The sequence below is a fragment of the Pyrus communis genome, chromosome 7, assembly GCF_041283825.1.
Source record: "Pyrus communis isolate YQ-2024b chromosome 7, ASM4128382v1, whole genome shotgun sequence".
Lineage (NCBI taxonomy): Eukaryota > Viridiplantae > Streptophyta > Magnoliopsida > Rosales > Rosaceae > Pyrus > Pyrus communis.
Genome location: NC_142571.1, coordinates 1252400 through 1273062, shown reverse-complemented (window position 1 = coordinate 1273062; position 20663 = coordinate 1252400). Strand labels below are relative to the sequence as shown.

At 37.2% G+C, this 20663-nt stretch overlaps 2 protein-coding genes and 1 long non-coding RNA gene across 3 annotated transcripts; all 3 read right to left on the bottom strand.

The window, feature by feature from the left end:
- Positions 1–62: 62 nt before the first annotated feature.
- LOC137733577 (F-box family protein with WD40/YVTN repeat doamin) lies at positions 63–5964 on the bottom strand. Its single transcript, XM_068472709.2, has 9 exons — positions 5715–5964; positions 5432–5638; positions 4779–4833; positions 3703–3801; positions 3094–3197; positions 2584–2673; positions 2192–2331; positions 1562–1646; positions 63–550 (listed from the first exon to the last, which is right to left on the bottom strand). The coding sequence occupies exons 1-9, from the start codon at positions 5873–5875 to the stop codon at positions 193–195; spliced, it is 1299 nt and encodes a 432-aa protein (XP_068328810.2). The 5' UTR covers positions 5876–5964; the 3' UTR covers positions 63–192.
- Positions 5965–8286: 2322 nt separating this feature from the next.
- On the bottom strand, positions 8287–13686 carry LOC137735605 (serine carboxypeptidase-like 40). Its single transcript, XM_068475037.2, has 7 exons — positions 12374–13686; positions 10985–11092; positions 10636–10910; positions 9278–9541; positions 8971–9179; positions 8722–8827; positions 8287–8603 (listed from the first exon to the last, which is right to left on the bottom strand). The coding sequence occupies exons 1-7, from the start codon at positions 12759–12761 to the stop codon at positions 8445–8447; spliced, it is 1509 nt and encodes a 502-aa protein (XP_068331138.2). The 5' UTR covers positions 12762–13686; the 3' UTR covers positions 8287–8444.
- A 412-nt stretch (positions 13687–14098) lies between these two features.
- Positions 14099–15549, bottom strand: LOC148695425 (uncharacterized). The gene is made up of 3 exons (XR_015964611.1): positions 15388–15549; positions 15213–15286; positions 14099–14287 (listed from the first exon to the last, which is right to left on the bottom strand). It is a non-coding gene; the product is annotated as an uncharacterized LOC148695425 (long non-coding RNA).
- Between the last annotated feature and the right edge of the window lie 5114 nt (positions 15550–20663).

The following is a 20663-nucleotide window of genomic DNA, read 5'->3' as shown; positions in this document are numbered from 1 at the left end:
CTTGTCAATCGGTTCAATTCTGGAACCGTTAGTAAAATCGACCTACTATTTTCTCGGAGGACTCAACGGAAAACAGGTTTGTATTTCAAGATCAAGAATTTGTTGTAGTTTGTACACGAACCATATATAAACTTTATACACACATATTATCATGAATATCATACATGTCAAAGCAAAAAAAGAGTGGTCGTCTTACTCAAATTTCCAGATTCTGATGTACTTATCGTAGTGCGTGGTGATAACCTTCCTCATCCCAACCGTCAAGCACGTAATGGGAGGCCGTCTGGTACTAAGAATGCTCTCAACGGGGGTATCTTCCGAAAGCCTTGTTCCTTTCATTCTTTGGGTAGTCCCAATCGTGTTTCGAGAACTTGATGATAAATATCCATCCAAGACGCAACTTGAAATTACTTCACCTGTGCTCTGGTTCAGAAGACGCAGCACACCGTCTATTCCGCCAACCGCCAACGTCGATGCATCATTTCTCATGTGCTGCAACGTGTATACCCTATTTGGACTCACTCGTGTCTCCCATAAACATTTCATTGTCCTGAATCGTACAATATAACAGAAGAACATTAACATACTACTGTATTACGTCAACTGTTACTATCGAGACAGTAAAATAAAAGGGCGGAAGACAGAGAAAACTAGGACGTAAAGGGTAAGTTTTGCATACAAATTTTACGATAACAAAACCACCATATAAAAACTACAGATTTTTTATGCTGAAATCCGTTGGTGACAAAACAACCATATAAAGTTTTAGCATCTGTCCAGAGAAATACAAGTCACACAAAAGTATAAAGAATAGACCCCGAAATGAAAATTGATAAACCACTCTAAACCTTAAGGCTTAATATTTCAGCGACACTAGTGTTCAGCCCTTAGTTTCAGAGAAACGGTCAAAATTCAGCCCCAAAAGAATCGAGATTATATAACTTCTAAGAAACAAATTTTCTAGAATTGGAACAAGTATATGTGATGTTTGTTCACGTGTTTGGATGTTGCCTTGTTGATATCATTGTCAGCTGCCCTATCCATGGCTGGTTAGCTTCTCAAGTTTTTTGCCTTAATTCGTTACGTTTAAAGATTTTTTCTTTTGGTTAAAAGTTGTGGGTTTTCTTTTAATGATAATTAATGTACAGTTAAATGGGCATTTTAACAGAAATCACCTCAGAATATGTCGTTAAATTGACACTTCCATATGAAAACACACTAAGGGCCGTCAGACACTATCTTCGATTAAAATCCCTTGTCTTTTAGAGAGGAGGGCAAAAAATTGGGGGTCTACACACTTTTTCATACTCGCTTTTATTGAAGTTTTCATCTTGAAGCAACTCTCATTCTGTAGAAAGGATAAGTAACTGACTAGTTGCATACAAGCTTTCTATCTACCAATGATATCATCTACAGAACATTTGAAGTAATCCAAACCTTGTATTCGAATTGTAACAAGGTGAAAAATGGAAACGGTTATAACATAGACTATCATCAAGCTAAAGTGCACATCCAGGCAAATTAAAATTCTTAAAAAAGCATTTTAAGTCATATTTCATACCTAACGTCCCAACATAATGCATATCCAGCAGCTGATCCAGCAAATACTAAGTGAGAGCCCGGGTTGAAACACAAAGTCTTTATGCCTGCATTGAAAAATTGATACTAGATTTATGATCTCTGTCATGAACATAATGTCCTTATCACTCCAAGATAGAGGATTGCTCAAAACCCATAAATATGTTATTTAGAATATTGATGTACTGTTAAGCGCCAACACTTCCAAACAACTGCAATCAAAATCCTTATCAATTTGCTTTCACATGAATATATTTCATTCAACAAGGACAAAAGGGCATAAGTAGTAAGAGTACACCCAGCAGTTATAAGACACAACAAATAAATATGAGACAGTGCAATTATGACTTCTTCATGATCCCATTGGCAGTTTGATGAAGTACTCAAAATTATATGAACAAAGTATAGTGTATCTCTGTCGATATGTTCGATGGAATGAGTTGTCCAGCACACAATGAATCAGATATACTAGACTGAGTGGCGGAGGATGGAAAAAAGAATGTAATTAGTGTCCTGATGAGCTTTCGAATTTATTTTAGTTTTATGTATCAGAAGTTATAACTGGAATGTAGGTGTCCCTCATAACAACGGTAGAGCACGCATAACGTGTAACCTGAGGAATCATTTGAACTTAATTTCGCAACCCGCTCGCCAGATGAAAGTCCAGATATTGTGATACCACCAAGAGATGAACCACTAAGTATCAACTGATCATCACTCAAACATAAGCATGTTACTGGCCCCGCATGCGTTCTGCAATCAGGAATCAAAAGAAAATCCATAAACCATTGAGCAGCATATAAATTCATATTACAGCAAATACTGAACATTCTATGCCAGAGGGGAAATTATTCTAAATTCTAACTCATACTTCCTGTTTTTCGTTTTACGTCTACAAGTCAAAAGGTATCTACTTAAGCTGTATAAATTCACTGTATTCTTCAGAAGAAAAATGAAAACAAATACAAACACCAATCTAGAAGCTACATTCTTTGTAGTACATACCTAATGATTTGAGAACATTGTTTACTATACATGTCAAACACACGAGCTGTCCCATCCTCGCATCCAACCACAGCCTCAGGATCGCAGTAACTACAATCAGAACAGAATGTGAAATCCACCAAAAGTAAACCTCCATACATATCTAGCATTCCATTCCAAAACAGAAATGATCAAGTAAAGACAACCGTAAAAAAAAAAAAAAATTGAAGGGCCTTCAGCAACAAAGGAGTTTTTTAAAGTCCAAAAGCAATAGTAACGGCAATATTAGTAAACAAATAAATAAGATATAATCAATCAAAACAAGAAACTTTCAGAACAACCATTGATAGAAGCTCAAAATGTAAAATATTCAGACAATCCCCCGCCCAACCAATTGGTGAAGGAAATCAAATAATAAATCTCCAATTTTATGTTATTGGTCTTTACCATGTATATTGCTGCTCATGAAGTAGTGCATTCTAGCACTTACAAAATAAAACTAAAAATAATGAGAGTATTTTCTCTGCATACCGCATGCATAAACCCTTCGGAAAGGTGCCCTCACGCGAGGGAAATATGCTTCTCATCGCATTCCTCCTCCATATGCATATACGAGTGCCAACCAAACCTACAATCTACAGAAAACTAAGTCAGTCATGTCTGAAATTCCGTTAATTATTGAAAGCAACATGCTTTGACTAAGGACTATTAAATAAGGTAGCTATTCACACTCAAGGTTAAAGATCCAACAATATTATCACAACGAATCATCCATACCAGTCTCTAAACTGGATGAAAGGAATTGAACAGCATACATGCTATTTACATTTCCAAGTAAGCTTGAAGAATGCAATAAGCTCAATAGCATATTTCAAAAGCCCTTGTATGCTCTGTCATATAAATTGATGTTAATGCTACATTTTCACTCCTAGGTTGATCTGTTAAACTAAGATGCGTGCATGGCATTGCAATCCTTTATCAAGATGTCCAGAAAACAACAGAAGTCACAGTCTTGCTTCACAATCTGAACGGTAAGTCAATGATATATCCAGATTAAGCTTCAGATCAATATGTGGTCTGTAACATGATAGCATTTAAGTTGAGTCTCATTTGAATGAAAAAGTAATAAGTTTGAATTACCTTGCTTTCATCAAAATCAAAGTCAACCAAAGGAACCTTGTCTGGAATGGGATATTCTCCCACACATTTATAGCTTTCCAATGACCAAAGACGCATAACCTAGCATCATTGCCATGTCAAAAGTCAGAAGAACTATACTGAAGAGAAAACCTTATGATCACATAATTAACAACAATTGAATAAGTTCTCGAGTTTATTACTACAAGCTATCAAGAGAAGAAAGGGTAGGCCCTGCGGAACAAGGCCTGTTGAACAAAGAAAGACCAAGGTTGTGGACACAAAGAGTGGTATACTTAGTTAAAAGATACAACAGGGCCAAGTGCAAATGCTAACAAAGCACTCGATGCCTTGGCTTAGGTGGAAATAGGTGAAGGATGGTATAATGTGGGAAATGGCAAAATGCATGCAAGTTGAGCTGATGAGAACTGAAAAGATGGACCATTCATTCAAAAATACAATTTCCGTCAAATATAAAACTTATTCCACAGCCAATATCATTTAGTTTGAATTTGACATTTGTTAATACGATCCTCCAAGCAGATTTGCAAGCCAAGTGGGCGGTGCTTGTACAAATGACACATTTGGAGGCCAGATACAAATACGTTTAAATTACATTTACATCCTATAGAACACATCCATACTTCTAAAGCATATCCAAAATCTAATAATAACATGTATGGTACTAAGTTCTTGCCTCAAGAAGTCGTCACATTATAGTATAGAGTTGAAACATCACAATGGGCAAAATATAGGGAGGAATCGTGATCTAGGAACATATGATTCAAGGACAATATTCAAGCTCCCCACCCCAGTTTGGAAGTACATCAAGAGATTCAGGACTCGGGAATATTTGTGCTTTTGGATAATTAACAGTTAAAAAAAGGAGCGACCACAAGCCAACAAGGCTCCCCACTTTGCGAGGGTCAGGGGGAACGTTTATCGTACAAAGCCTTACCCTTGCCTTACAAAAAGGCTGTTTTCATGACTCAAACCCGTGACCTTCGGTCAAAAAAATTCAATATATTTTATGATACATAAAGATGCTAGTTTTGTAAGTTGTTTACAAGGGAAACTACCTTATCACCGCTGCCAGTGAGAAGCAACCCCATCTTTTTTCGACACTGTCCAACCCTAAGACAAAGCAAGGTTAGGAAATGATATCATCCCCGCAGAAAGCAGTATGCCTAGGCATAAGATAAGAACTAACACAGATCCCTTCCCTCATCAAGCTATGAGCCTACTTACACAAACAGCCAGCTAAACCAGAATTTGTTTGGCACCCCAGCTTCAGTATTTAATAATACCGTACATATAATTCTACAGTCAGAAAGTATAATCTTAAATGTAATTAAAATTGAAATGTGAGGCGTGAAGTATCTCGTGAGGTTTAACAAGCATTAACGTCGTATTCAACTATTCATTTGCCCCTCTTGGTTAACGAGACAACTGGTTTCTTGAATAAATGCCTTCTCAAGCAACGGCCTCTCCAAATTCATCTATACGCAAACTCTAGATTAAATTAATTAATTCTATAGAATGTTTCACGCCCGCGATTCAGCCCTCAATTGACACAATCAAAACTTTCAATGCATTATATAGGCTGCTTCTTGTACAATGCAAAGACACGCAGACATTCAAAAACTTCATATTATGATTCACAAAAGTTACATCACACCAAAAAGTATACGAAGAAAGGTGAATTGAACATTAAGAAGGATAAAGACAATACCCGACAGAGTGACCCCTCAAGTGATCGACTCGAATTCGACCTTTGTGTAACGCCACTTTATGACGCTCCACAGCCATCTCCTCCAAAAAAACCTCCCAAGGTTTCTCAGGACCATCACTAGACCCATTGCTAGAACCCGCAAGACGCATCTGCCATTGCTTGCGGCAAAACACTCGGAGCAACTTAGACTTGTTGATCACCGTGCTCCTGCATTAAAAGTAACAAAAACCCAGTTCAAATTTACCTACAAAATTCCGAAAGAAGGGTAGTTGAAATCGAGTACCAGGTTTTGCATACGGCGGAACAACTTGCGAGGTCGAAGAAGTCGAGGAAAGAGAAGATGGTGCAAAGGATTTCGTGTTGGAGGGACTGGATTGTGGTCGGAGATCTTGCTCTTGAGCTGCTGCTCCGCCTCTTCTTGTCGCCGGTCAAAGAGACATCCATCTTTGCTCGTAATCCGTCGGTAAATTGAGTTTAGCAACGTTATACACAGGGTGTCTTCGATTAGGAGTTTTTTCTAGTTCAATAAATCATGCCAATTCAATCAAGAATTAAATAAATTATGAAACTTCACGAATCTTCAATTAAAATTTTAAAAAGTTTGTAAAATTTTATAGAAATGTGAACGTATTTATTTCTACTAATTAATAAAACACTAATTGTCAATTAAAATATTATAAAATTACCAATTTAACCATGTAATTAAAACAAAACGTGAATAAGAAATATAAGGTATAATTGTAATTTCACACAACCAAATTTTGCTATTTTTTTTCAAAGTCTCACCTACATGTAATCCTAACATATCTCTAATTTAAAAAAAAAAAAAACTTCCCGCTCTCACATTCTCTATCACTCTCTTCTTCTCTCCTTCTATTTCAAAAACAAAAATAAAAAATTTCCTTACACACTTTGTGTGTGCCTATATGCTAGTTTTTAATTTAAAAATAATTTATAAAATTTCATTGTATATTCAATTAAGATTTTATTTTAAAGCACTTTAAAAAATGAAGAATTTAAATGGATTTAGAAAGATTTATCCGTGTTTTTTAAACTTTACAAATTCATTCTTTTTTTCAAGATTTCTATTGAATTCATCTAAAGTTCACATGGAGTCTATAGAACTCAACTAAACTTCATGAATACAACGTCCATATATTTAGAAACATTTTAAGGGATTTTTTCTTCTTAAATTCAATAATTTTTACATAATCTTTAGAAATCAATTAAGCACTATAAAATTATGAATTTGTTAATACACTAAAATTCCTCAAAACTCCTAATTGAGATGGTAACAATATTTTTTTTATACAACGATGTATTTGTAGCAAGGAGTGGAAAATAAATTGGTATCGAATTTGTCATTCATGAGATTCGAACCTAAGACCTTTCCCTTGGAAGTGTAGAGGGAATAGTATTAAACCGTAGTACTAAATAGCAACATCGATGGTTGTTGGATGTGTGTGGTGCAATAGCAAGGTGGCAGGAGGCAATGGTGGTTGGAGTGGTGGCGGTGGCGGTGTAGATGGTGATGTTAGCTGAGAATGGTGGTGGTGGCGTCAGCAACAATGGTGATCTATGATTATCTGGTAACCGCAACAATAGTAGCGGAGGGTGTTGTGGTATCAATGTTGGATAAGAGTGGTGGTTGGATGGTGATTAGGAGGTAGTGGGAGTGATCGAGTTGGAAATGGTGGAGGTGGTGGGCGAATAGTAGTAGTGGTGGTGGTGGTGGTAGTGGTGATGGTGATGGTGGTAGTGGGGATGCAGTGATCCCATTTCGTATTCAGGAGAATAAACAAAATCCGGGTTTTAAGAGCTTTGAAGAAAGTTTGGTATTTTAAATAAGGTTTTTTAGCCAAAACGATCTATGAGATTTGCATAATACATCACTTTGGTCCCTGATATTTAAAATCAATAGAAGTGGTCCCTGAGATTGTCTACCATCAATCATTTTGGTCATTTTGTGCAAAATTATGTTAAATAAGGATCAAAATGACAAAGACACCCACAATTTAATAAACTATGGGCCAAAATGATTTGACAAAAATTATGGGTATTTTAGTCATTTTATTCTTATTTAACGAAGATTTTTCATGGAATGACCAAAATGATTAATGGTGGACAAACTCAGGGATTAATTTTATTAATTCCAATCTCAAAGGCCAAAGTGAAGAGTTATGCAAATCTCATAGATCATTTTAGCTAAAAACCTCTAAATAATTTCTTTTTTGTTTTGGTTTGGGCCTATGATTGTTTTCTTGTTGGACAAATAGTTAAAGAATAGTCTGGAAGTGGTTCTAGACTTTCCTACAAATTAGGTTTATTATGGTTTCTATATTGGCTAACTTATTTAATTGTACTTTTCGAAAAGTTCTTCCCTGCTATGCAACATTGAATGAGCTGGATTAGTTTGGATTATTGCTTTTATTGTGGACCCGTCAATTCTGACTTTCTAATGCTTATAACATTCAAGTGGAATTCATAGCTTTCATCTTATCATATTATTTATTCAAAAATTAAGAATTTCTCTCTCAAATTTCTATATTCAAAAGTAATCATTCGTGATCACCTTGTTAAATACCTTCCCTTGTGCTATAAATATAATTATATGATTGATTTTATAGATAATCTTTTTCATATAGTTTCTCCTCTCTTAGAATTCCTAACTGATTGTATTAGGTTGCACTCCACTCATGCAACTTGTTATATAATCCTAGAAATAAATCAAGGTATGTAATCCTGAGGTGTTAGAATAGCGGCCTTAATTCCAGATTCTTCTCCTTAGTTATTGTTCCTTGTATATCAAGTAAATGTTAATCTAAGAAGTCATATGTCATATTAGTCTAGCGAAAGGACATGAAAATTTTCGGTGAAATTTTATTAATTTTAATAACAATAAATTACAACTTGAAGTTTGACAAATCAATTAATTAACCCTGTGTGGACCAAAAAAATTAATAACAAGGTAGTGCCAGTCGAATAGGTAGAAAGATTTGAAGAAATTAGCTAGCTAGTTATATCTTTTGGTATCAGGAAGAGGTGTGCCATCAAGGAAGTGCTTGATGAGTGAAAGTCCTCTTGCAGGCTGATAGCTTGGAACTTGATGCCCTGCCTGTCTCACTGTAGCAAATGTTAGGCCTCCCTCGAACTCTTGTGTGTACCCAGCAACCTGTTCAACGACACATACAGAACATATCAAGACTTTTGAAGGTCTTATGAAAATTCGATTACTGAAACAAACAACAGTAGAAAGAAAATAAATAAATAAAAAATGTTGTATATAATACCTCTCCACTAAGGAACCAAGCGTGCCACTCAGTCTTTACTGGAAGATTCATCTTGTCAAGAGAATACTTTGTTGAAGTGACTGGTACCCTCCCATCAATGTCGCCACTGCACTCAATTTTTTCATAAAAATAAGATCGTTTGTAACCCTAACACTGAAACTGCAAGGCCTTCTTTTCCTCAAGTATTGAAATTGCATAGCATTTATAAGAATATATAACATACGAACAAGAAAAAGTCTGAAACTTGACCTGAAAATCCACACTCGAAGTCCATTCTGCAGGAACTCATGTAAAAGAGGTAGTACGGTTGATGCACTATCGCCCCATGTGATAACATCACTACATGGTTCCCAATCGTGTGAGAGTTTGGTGACATTGGCATGGAGAGCTTGTTGAACGTCAGGCCGATTCAAATAAGCATACACATAGTCCTCACTGCACGGATCAAATTTGAATATCTGCACGACGAATGTATTAGCGCAAGATTATGTTTTGCAATAAGCAGTGTTACATATATCTATATGCGGGAAATTTTTAGGGTTTTGTTTTAACTTACCGAAGTCCTTTTGGGTTTTGCAGTGAGGTTGGTAGACAAACATGAAGGGGCATAGATGTTATAAATGTCAACGTAATAGGTATCTTTAGCAGCATCATCTGTGGCATCACTGCACTCCTTACGCTGATCAGTCTTGACATTAGGTGCAAAATTACAGTAGTTGTTAATAACGTTTGCAGTTTTATCTGAAATGATAGCATGGCTCGCAAGATAGTCGTACATTCCCTTTGTATCAGTTTCATCATTGATCACTGCATTCCCAATCTACATCATGTAACAAGGAAAGCTTTGAGTAAAGAAGAGAGATAGGGTATTTGCAATCTGCTAAAATTTTAATAAACTTTATATGCTTCATTATCATCAATGCTTTTAACATGTCATAGAGACAAAAAATTTGGATGTTAACGATCACACCGTCGAGTGGTGTTACCAAATACATATTGTAATACAAATATGCAATACGGTAAATATATATTTGATGGACCTAGGATATAGTACTAATAAATAAATAAATACATGTGCTATAACATAAATGAATCAGTAACATTATGTGCCAGTTGGTTGTCTCACATAAAATGTATGGTATCATAAACAATAAATCTCGCATCTATTACAACAAGTGGGCAGTATAGTGCGCCGCATATATAAATAAAGGAGAAAGATTTTCGCAACCCTTTTGCACACATCTTTTTTTTTTTTTCCCCCAATGCAAAATATTAAAAATAAACATGAATGTGTAATGATAAAGAAGAGCAGAAATACTTTCTCAAACAATAAATTCTCAGTTTTTTTCCTTTTTTACCCAATTCATTAAGTGATAGTCAAGCATATAATAAGCAGATTTCGCACCCACCCACTAAAATTAGGCAATGTGTAACATCAGTCTTAAAAAACAAAAATGATGACCAGACCAAGAATTATGGAAAACCAAGAGCAAAAGGGATTATATGATGATACCACCAAATGTGGGAGTTGGCCAACCCTTGCCAGGAGCGACCAATCACCTCCAATGCAAGCATTTTTCCTATGACCTTTTTACAACTTTCACCAACTACCAAGAATCCAAGAACATAGAACCTCATGGAATCTAAATTCTAATTATTTGCTATAGATTTGTGCTTCCCAATTAGTCTAAAACTTAATTATTTGCCATTGATTTGTAAGGGACTCGCTCAGTTGATTAAGAGCAATCTTCCTTACAATCACAGTTCCATATTGAAATCCCCCTCCTCCAATATCGCTTATATATAAAACGAAAAAAAATTGTTTGTCATAGAGTTGGGACTTCCCAATTTGAGAGAGAGAGAGAGAGAGAGAGAGAGAGAGAGAGAGAGAGAGAGAGAGAGAGAGGAACATACTATTATGCCCTTGAGGTTGATAATGGTCTTGTTAGCCCTCTTATTATGGTATAGAATGGTATGTGCAAGTTGAGGTACATAATGCCCTGCATAACTTTCCCCAGAGATATAAAACTCCCTGCCCTTGTATTCAGGAAACCTCTCCAACCAATTCACCAAAAATACATAATTATCTGCTGCTGTGTTTCTATCCCCGCTCGCATTGTAATCAGATGTTCTATTTGAGTATGAAAATCCCACCCCAGCAGGAGACTCAAGGAACAACACATTAGCAGCTGAAGAAAAAAAGAGAGATGAAACTTTGAAGATTTATAAATTAAGGTCTGGTAATTGTGTTTTAAATATATACCATGATTCCATGAAAATCTGTTTCTGTAAAGTGTTTTTCCATCGCTGTGGATTCGGAACGGTCCAAGCTCGAGCATTGCTCCATAGGCAAGAGAAGAACAACCAGGTCCTGTGAAAATATTAAGCAATGGCAACCTTATATTATTGTCAGTTAATATGTACCAATTAATAGGTAATAAATTATTAAAATGTCATCAAAGTAGTAGTTAGTAATTTATGTCACTGGATCCAATTGACACAGGATGCAAGTGGAAGTTAGTAAGACTAAACTAGAATGATGTTCTAAGATAATTCTATATATACTGGTGTATGAGATGCATCGGTGCATTGGATGACTAAATCTGTATGATTGAATTGTTACCATTGCAATCTAACCGTTTAAATACCAGTACACTCCATAAACCGGAGTATCGCAACAGTCTTATGCCAAAATATTGGTAGAAAGGAGAAGATATATGTAACCGAATTGTGTAAATAAATGATCATGTGTCATGTGGACAACTAAACTATTTGTATTTATCTGATAAATAATTGATCAACATACGAATCACAAACATTTTCAACGTCCATTTTATATTATGTATATTTTCCAACTGAGAGACGTATTAGATTCAGCATGAGCGCCAAGATATCCTCCACAAGGGGCCAGCCCTTCCGAAAATTAAAGAGGGGTGCCAGGATTAGCCTTCTGGGGAATTTGCATTAAGCTTCACATACGTCAAGATTAACAAAGAGTCATGTGTGTGTTTGGTGCGACTATCGCAATACAATATGTGGTGTTAGGCCTAAATCATTGAAAAAAAAATTAATTGATGTAAATTTACAAGACAAGCAATTGATTACAATTAACCTTTTGGGTGATGAAAATTATTGTTTAGGGCATCAATAATTGAGGGACATAAGTAGCTATAAATTATTATTCTTTTAATAATCATATCAGGCCGAAGAAAAACTAGGAACCATCATGCAAAGGTGTGGGAACACTACAAAGAGAGTGGGAAAATACAGAAAGAAAAGATAGGTTGGAGTAGCTAGTACCACACAAGAAGCATTTTTTGGAATTTTTTTTTTTTTAAACAAGTGATATTTTACATTAATTTATCAAAATTTTAAGAAAGGAGATTAGAAATTAGAATTTGGCTGCAGAAAAATGCTCTAGCTATTTTGGCTAAGCTTAAGCCAGCTATTTAGTTGGGATTTTAGTGGAATACTTCATATATTTCCACTTCTATCAATCACCAATAATTAAAATAAAGGAAAAAAAATGTATACCTAGACAAAGAGATCACAATTAACCACCCATAACTTTAGCAGCAAATGACAAATTATAACATCATCAGTTGAACAGGTGGTATTGACATTACAATTTGCAGGTAGGATAGTAATTTACCTCCATTGAGCCACAGAAGAAGAGGTGAAGAATCCTTAGCTCGCTCAGCTTCAACTAAATAGTAAAACATTGCACGGCCGGCATTTTTATCCACCGTAACGTACCCGCCATACTGGGAGAACTTCACGTTGGGTTGTCCAGGCAATTTAACGATCCTATCCTTCACCTTCAACCCTTCCTGAGGATGAGTTTTGGTTGCGTTTGCGTGAAGAATCGCCACGAAGGGACTCTTGTCGATGCGGGCGACGTTCTTCAATTTGGACCTGTGGAGCTGTGAAAGTGCTTGCGATTGCTTGCTTCCATGGATTTGAGTTGCGAAGCAAGAAAGAATGAGAAGAGATAAAATTGCCAAACAAGGCCTAATTATTTGCATTTTGATTGTATTCATGGTATTAGTATATTTTTGGTGTCTTTTTAGAGAGAAAGAAAGAATGAAAGGGCTTCTGGGTTTTGGATCCAAAGAAAGAATGATTGTTTTCAATGTTTGGGTAATTCCGATGAAATTCCCAGGAAAGGTTATGAGAGCTCACTCATTTTTATAAGACAAAAGTTAGTCACCAATCATGTTATGCCATGTGAGTAGTGTTTTGGGAGTGATTGGGGTCATTTAAGAACACATGCAGTTAATTATATAAATGAAATAATCCAACCTGACAAACAAAAAGTGTGTGAAGGGCCGACTTCTAAGGAAAATCCGCCTTCAGCAAGATTCTCGGACTTAATAGTCGCTTATTAAAAACTTTACTCAACAAACTGAGAATGCCTTACAAGACAAAAAGTATACATTCTGTTGTAATAATACAAGGATATGCGTAAGCTTATCTCCAACTAACGTTGTATCATTATATCACATGAAGCCGCAATAATAGTATATTCATACTATTTTTTTCAAAGGGAGATCAACTGGTGGTTTTACCATGGCAATCCATTTTTTCAGGGGTCAAAAGACTTCTAGAAGCATCTCAGTCTTCCTCTTGCCACCACTCACCAGCGCTAGGAGTCGAATTCAAAACGTGTTGTGTGAAATACGAGCCTGAAATTCATCCCCAACTACTAAACTACTTTATGATAATCATGTAGCCGTACCGTTGAAATTGCTCTCCTACAAACCACTCACTTCCTTGAAAACTTTATATTATTAGTGCTCTTGGCCATGATTAGCTTCCCACCTAAAAAAAATTGTCCATTTCAAGATGATGACCACAAGAAGTTAATTCTTATAATTTGCGTGGGACTTGAAATGCACCACTTGCTCTCCCATCTTTTTAGCTATCTTTCTTCGCTCAGTCCCGTTTCCACGAGGAAGATGCTACGCCTAAGATAATGGATAAAGATGCATATTTTATTACTTGCACTCAATTAGTAGGACGCACACAACCTTTAACTTTCATACATCATTATCATTTTTTTTTTGTGCATATTAAATTATTGTAATGAATACCGTATGCTAACATTAATACTACAGGTGTATTTTTGCTCACTATCTTCAAGTGTTGGTAATGCTAACTACGTATCCAACTTATTGTTATTCTATGAGTCTAAATTTTGAGATTTGTGTATATCCACTGTATAAAGCTCGAAACTTAAATTCATCTAACGTTAATAAATAGGATGGTGAACAAAAATATTCCCTTTTATATTAGAATCTATAATATGTAAATTTTTTGTCGAAGATACAATATAACACATATTCTTACAGTTGTTGGCAATTTTAAGAATGGCTGACACACCCCGTCCCGAAGGAGGGCATGCTGGCCGTCACGTGAGAGTGACGTAACCATTTGCACAGTTCGGAAGCTTTAAAAATATACAACTTCTAAAATGAAACACCCGAAGGTGAGTCCTTATTTGGTCCATTCTGTCAGAACACCGTTGAATTTCCTCGTAGTCACCACACCTTTGCAATTCTTGAACCTGGAGGGGCGCAAAACAAAATTGAGTGGGTCAGCAAAACGAACGTATTCAAAACCTTCTTTTCTCTTTTGCATATACTAACCCCTCGCCGTAAAACAAGTATAGTTTCCCAGAAAATAACATATATACGTATGTATAGATATGCCAGTCATGCTCAAAGATATATCATTCATGCTCATAAATATGTCATTCATGCTCGAGAATATGCCACAACGGAAACTCATAATCAAATGTAAGTGCTCAAGCGTAATTCACATCAATAACATATAATCTGGCAGCCGGGAGTCACCTAACGTGACCTGTACGGCTGCATCTAGAGCTCTACTCTCAACTCAATAACTGAATCTGCACACGAGTTGGAACCACCTAACGTGGTCTGTACGACAGGCTGGGTGTAATATATATATATGCTCTAGTGCTACGATCACGTGAAGCTGTGCGATAAATCGCGGGTCACCTACAAGTCGGAACCACCTAATGTGGTCTGTACGACAGGCTTGCACCTAACTTGGATCCAAGGCGAGCATGCGGTGCTGGTGAACATACACGTGAAGGCTGTGCCCTGGCCCTGGGCGGGAGCACTAACACCGGGGGTGCAGATTATGAGCTCTCTAATCCTCTCAAACTACTACTGCATAACAACATGAATACCACTTACCTGGCACTTACCTGTGCGTCCACAGCACCAATACACATATATAAATGTATGCCACTACTAATGCATGTGATGATAGTATTTCAATCGTAGCTTACCTGGGCCTCCTCAGCACCATGCAACAGTATGCATAATTATGGTAATGCACATATTAAAATATGATGCATATATGACAGGATAATTAATTCGTATTTCTTTTAAAATACGTTTCTGGGAAATACGTCAAGCATACGTATATATATATATACTGAAAAATAACTGCCCACTCACTGATCACATCGACGTCTCATAGGTCCCTGAACCTCCCCTAGCTTGGTTACATTCTTCCTCTGTAATATTTTCACCTATACAAAAAGTAACCAAATTGATGTTATTTAACGTACATACACCAAACATTCGTCCATAACTTTCTCATACGTTGCTCAATTTGGGTGTATGAATATACCACGGTGATCTACACGACGTCACGAACGCGTGACAATTTTCAGAACTCAATTTGGAGCTCTCACGCGCCCCCACGCGCACTGTTCACGCGCTGCCCACGCGCGCGTCTTCTTCCTCGCGTCGCCGGACTGGTTTCGCCGGAGATGGTGTTTTGCCGGAATTTCTGGGAAAATTTCAAAGTGTCATAACTTCTTCATTTCTTAACCATTTTCGACGTACTATATATCAAATTGAAGGTATTGACGAGACGAACACATCCATACCTTCCTCGACTCCTAAATCGCCGTGGATTCGCCGGAAAAGGCCCCGAAAGCTCCGGCCAAACTTTGAACTTGTCATTCTCCGTGTTCCTATGTCCATTTTTCACGTAATTTATACCAAAATGAAGCCCTAAACATAATCTACCACGTTGGACTAGTTTTAGGGCCTAAAAACAACGGAATCAAACTTTTCCAAAAATACGAAAATTCGGCCGAACTTACAGTTCGTGATCCCGATGTCCAAATCCTTCAAACGAAGCACTCCGAGCTTCCTTAGGACCTCACCAAGCTTCCTACAAGCTTCAAAATCCCAGAAAACATCAAGTTTTACATGTGCATGAACAGTGCACACGCACAGTGAAATTGAAATCCATGTTTTCCGAAGTGAAACTCACCTGAAATTGGTACCATCGTGTTCGTGTGGTCCTCAGGAGAACGATGGTGGTCTTAGATCCTTCGTTGGTATAGTTTTAGGGTGGTTTTGTGGGTGGTCCGTGTGAGTTCGAAGGAGAGAGAGAGAACGGAGAGTGAATGAGAGATTTGTGAGGGAGGAGAGAGAGAGACAAGGTACGGGAATGAGGGAGAGATTTGAGGGAGGTGGGATCCTACCCAATCCCCAAATCATCAAGTTACAACATATTTTACGCCCCTTAGTCCCGTTTAAGGGCATTTTCATAACTTCACGTCCTCGGAATTAAAATTCCGGGACGGGTTGTGACAACCTTCCCTCCTTATAGAATTTCGTCCCCGAAATTCCAACAACCAACTTAATCATCTAAACTCATACAATAGCTTCGGATAAATCTCTCTCATCCGATTCTCCCACGTAATTTCTTCCACTGAATGCTTTCTTCACAAATTCTTTACCAATTACACTGTCTTAATTCTCAATACATTCTTTTTCCAATCCAAAGTCGTCCTTGGTTCCTCAACCAGTTTAATCCGGATTAATTCTCAATAGTTGCACCAGAACTCCATGTGACGAATCTGCCACCTAGTGACAACGCATTGAAATATAATACATTATGCACCTTAGCCAATTCTGAAGACATCACCACTTGTATGCAACTTCACTTACTCTTCGATGATCACATAAAGTCCAATGTACTTAGGACTTAATTTGCTTTCCTTTCCCAGCCGAATCATACTTTTCTAAAGTGAAAACTTCAAAATTATAAGATCATCTACGTTAAACACTCGATTAGTGACATGTTCAACTATTAATCTCTTTTGCCATTCCTGGCTACTCTCAGGTTAAACTTAATCACCTGAATAATTTGAGAAGACTCATCCATAGTTTCAGGGCCTACCAAAACTCTTTCGTGATCGAATCTTCTCTATCCAGAAGTATTTTTTCCACAAATCAACAAAAATCGACACATTTCATGGTCCTTATGGCGTTACTTTGGAAACTGCGCAACCAACATACTTAAGAAACTCAGCAGTTTCGTAACCCAAATCTCTTCTCCATAAAACATATAAGTACTGTTGCACTGTGGTTGTTACTCAACACTGGAGTAAATGTACTAACTTGGTACATTGATCAACTATCACTTCAAGTTCAATCATAACCATCCTATTCTTGAACTCAGCAATCTTTCTTTTTCCCTTCTTTCTTTACCTTGGTTAATTCTTAATTTTCGTCGTTAACCATTTGAGTCTTGAGTACGACCTTACTAAAAAGACTTAACTTGAAAATTAGCAATTACAACTTCTTCTCAATCTTCCATTCTCAACTTTACTTCAGTTGATTTCCAATCCACAAGAAGACAATCTTGGCAAGCGTGCCAGGCATTAATTCTTACCGCCGTCTTCTCACCAAATGCATCAGCTAGAACAATTTTACGATCACCCTGGTCGTACAATCATGTTCATTAAACAATTCAATCCACCTTCGCTGCCTCATATCAAAATCCTTCCAAGTAATTGATATTGGAGACTTTTTGGATTCGTAAAAATCTTGCATTCTTACCAAATATAATGTCTTCATAACTTCACAGCAAGAATGGTAATCATGACTTCCAAATCACCAGTAGGGTAATTCATTTCATGAGGTTCCTTTTGTCGTGAAACGTATGTAATCACCCTAACATTTGCATCAACATGCATCCAATACCATTCAAGAAACATCACTAAAAATTTATGATTACCACTATTCTCTGGGAATACTAGATTACGTGCATGAGTGAGGAAATACTTCAGTTGTTGAATCCTTTACTCATAATTATCATCCCACTCAAACTTAACCTCTTTTCTCGTCAATGGCAAGGCAATGACTGAAAAATCTTTCACGAACCGTCCCTGATAGCTTGTTAAGCTAGGATAACTCCGAATCCCAATCACGATTCGTGGTTGTTCTAAATTCTCAATTTCTGCTACCTTTTAAGAATTCACTTGAATGCCTGAAGCTGATATAACATATCTCAAAAATGCTACTTGATTCATCCAACCTTGGCATTTGCTAAACTTAGCATACAATCGACGTTCCCTCGATCTTTGCAATACCAATATGTTTAGCATACTTTGCTCTAGTCTTATCAATCCTTTCAATAGCAACAACAACAAATCGGTCTAGATATCATTGGAATACTTTATTCATCAAATTCATAAAGTAGTAGATGCATTCGTCACTCCGAATGGCATCACCTAAACTTGAAATGACCTTAACGAGTCCTGAAAGTTATCATAAGGGCATCCTTACCGATAGTCTTCAACTAATAATATCCAGACCTCAAATCAAACTTAGAAAATATACAACCACCTAGAAGCTGATCAAACAACCATCAATGTGAGGTTACGAATAACGGTTTTCAATTGTTACTCGATTCAACTGCTTATAATCAAAGCACAACCCAAAAGTGGCCAGCTGAACAATAACAAAAAAAACCCTAAGACTGGAATGGAAACCAGCAACTACCAGATACGCCTCCATCGTATCACAAGGCCACCACCACCACTAAGAGAACGAACCAACGAAACAACTAGATCAACAAAAAATGAGGTAAACGAGCCAACCGTGCAGTGAGCGCTCCCATAATCCTACCAGATAGTGTTAAAAACATTGTAATAGCCCACCTAACACCCGATGATAAGCACACAGGCCGAGTAGCAGAGGCCAGTGGTTAAGGACCCGCAATTTAAAGTCGCACCGAAGCAGGAAAGGGCCATGAAGGTCCAAATCTAAGACCATCTCATGGGCATTGAGACAAAGTTCAAAGAACAAAGCTCAAGGGAAGCCAAAACAAAGACCAAAAGAGAAAAAGTTTAGAAATTAAAAACTTTTTGAGTGGAATGATGGGGGAAGGATGAGGAAATGAAGGGGGAAGAGGGAAGATGTGGAGGGTGTAGATGGATGGGAAAGAGGGAAAGAGGGCTAGAAAAAGGTGGGAAGGATGGGGGAAAAAGGAAGATGCTGAGGGTGGAGAAGGACGAGAAAGAAGGAAGGATGGCTAGAAAGAGGTGAGAGTTGGGCTACCGCCGACCCCAAGCCAGAGCAAGGAGCAGCAGCTATGAGGGTTTCTTTTTTCTTGAAAGTATAGGGGAGAAAAGGTTTTAGAGAGAGAGAGAGAGAGAGAGAGAGAGAGAGAAAGTGTTAAAAGTAAACATAGATTATGTTGAAAATCCATTAATTGGGTATATCATGGTCAACATTAATATTAGTTGTCTCAAAATTTGAATTTTAAACATAAATTATGTAATATGAAACCCAATGAACAAACAAGTATTAAATTGAATAAAAAATGAACCCAAATTGAAATTATATTATGAGGGCAATCTCCTATCAAAGAAGAGGGTTAAGAATTCAGATAAGATTTCAAGCAGCTTGTTTCTACTCATGTGATTTCCTCATACGTTAATTGTCAGCTCGTTAAGCTTCCAGTTCTTCTTTGCAGGCAGTGAAGATGGTGGTGGGCGGATCATGACAGTTCATACCATTTCAGAAACCTGCATGACCTTCTTCTTGATGTTGGCAAAAGGCCTCATGCTATATGAAGGTGGACATGTACATATAAGGCATAGATGATCCACTCCCCTGGGCGATGTGGGATCTAACAATCCACCCCCCTTAGGGGCCCGACATCCTCGTCGGCACACTTCCGGCCAAGGATTGGCTCTAATACCAAATTGTCACATCCCAGCCCGGGCTCGACTCCGCCATAACACGATATTGTCCGCTTTGAGCCCCGACCACACCCTCACGATTTTGTTTATGGGAACTCACACGAGAACTTCCCGGTGGGTCACCTATCCTAGAATTGCTCTCGCACTAACTCGCTTAACTTCGGAGTTCCTATAAAACTCGAAGCCAGTGAGCTCCCAAAAGGTCTCTTGCTAGGTAGACATGGGAATATACATATAAGGCTTACAGGATTCTCACCCCTGGGTGATGTGGGATCTTACAATTAAAGTTAATAAAAAGCATTTAACAGTTCATTAAAAATTATTTGAAGCTGCTGTCAAATTTGATAGCAACCCGCCTTGCTGCTAATTCATGTCATGCTGCATAGGAATTTACATATTGGTTGGAAAATATTTGTGTTATTTTTACTGTTATTGTTGATCTGGACCTTTTGACATCTCATTTGGAGATGCTTTTAAACAATCTTTTTTTTTTTTAATATTAAATTGTGTAACCATTTTTATTTTCATCATAAGTTTTTTAGGGTAGTGCTACTCACACACTCCTTTTTACTTTTCACACACCCTTATTAAATTTTGTCCATTGATCTTCTCAATTAATTCGATTCGACGGCTAGAAATTGAAAGGTATATGTAACAAGTAAAATTAAGTGTGTGAATAGCACCATTTTTTTTTTATCTCACCTTCACAATGAAAATCATCGGAGCCTAATTAATGAGTCGATCTTTTTTTTTTGCCCTAATTTGAACACCTCTCACACACACACACACACACACACACACACACACACACACACATATATAGGAATCCTTTAACAAGAGGGATCCCCATTAAAAAAAAAAAAAAGATGGGGACACCCTCTTGACTGTTAGATTT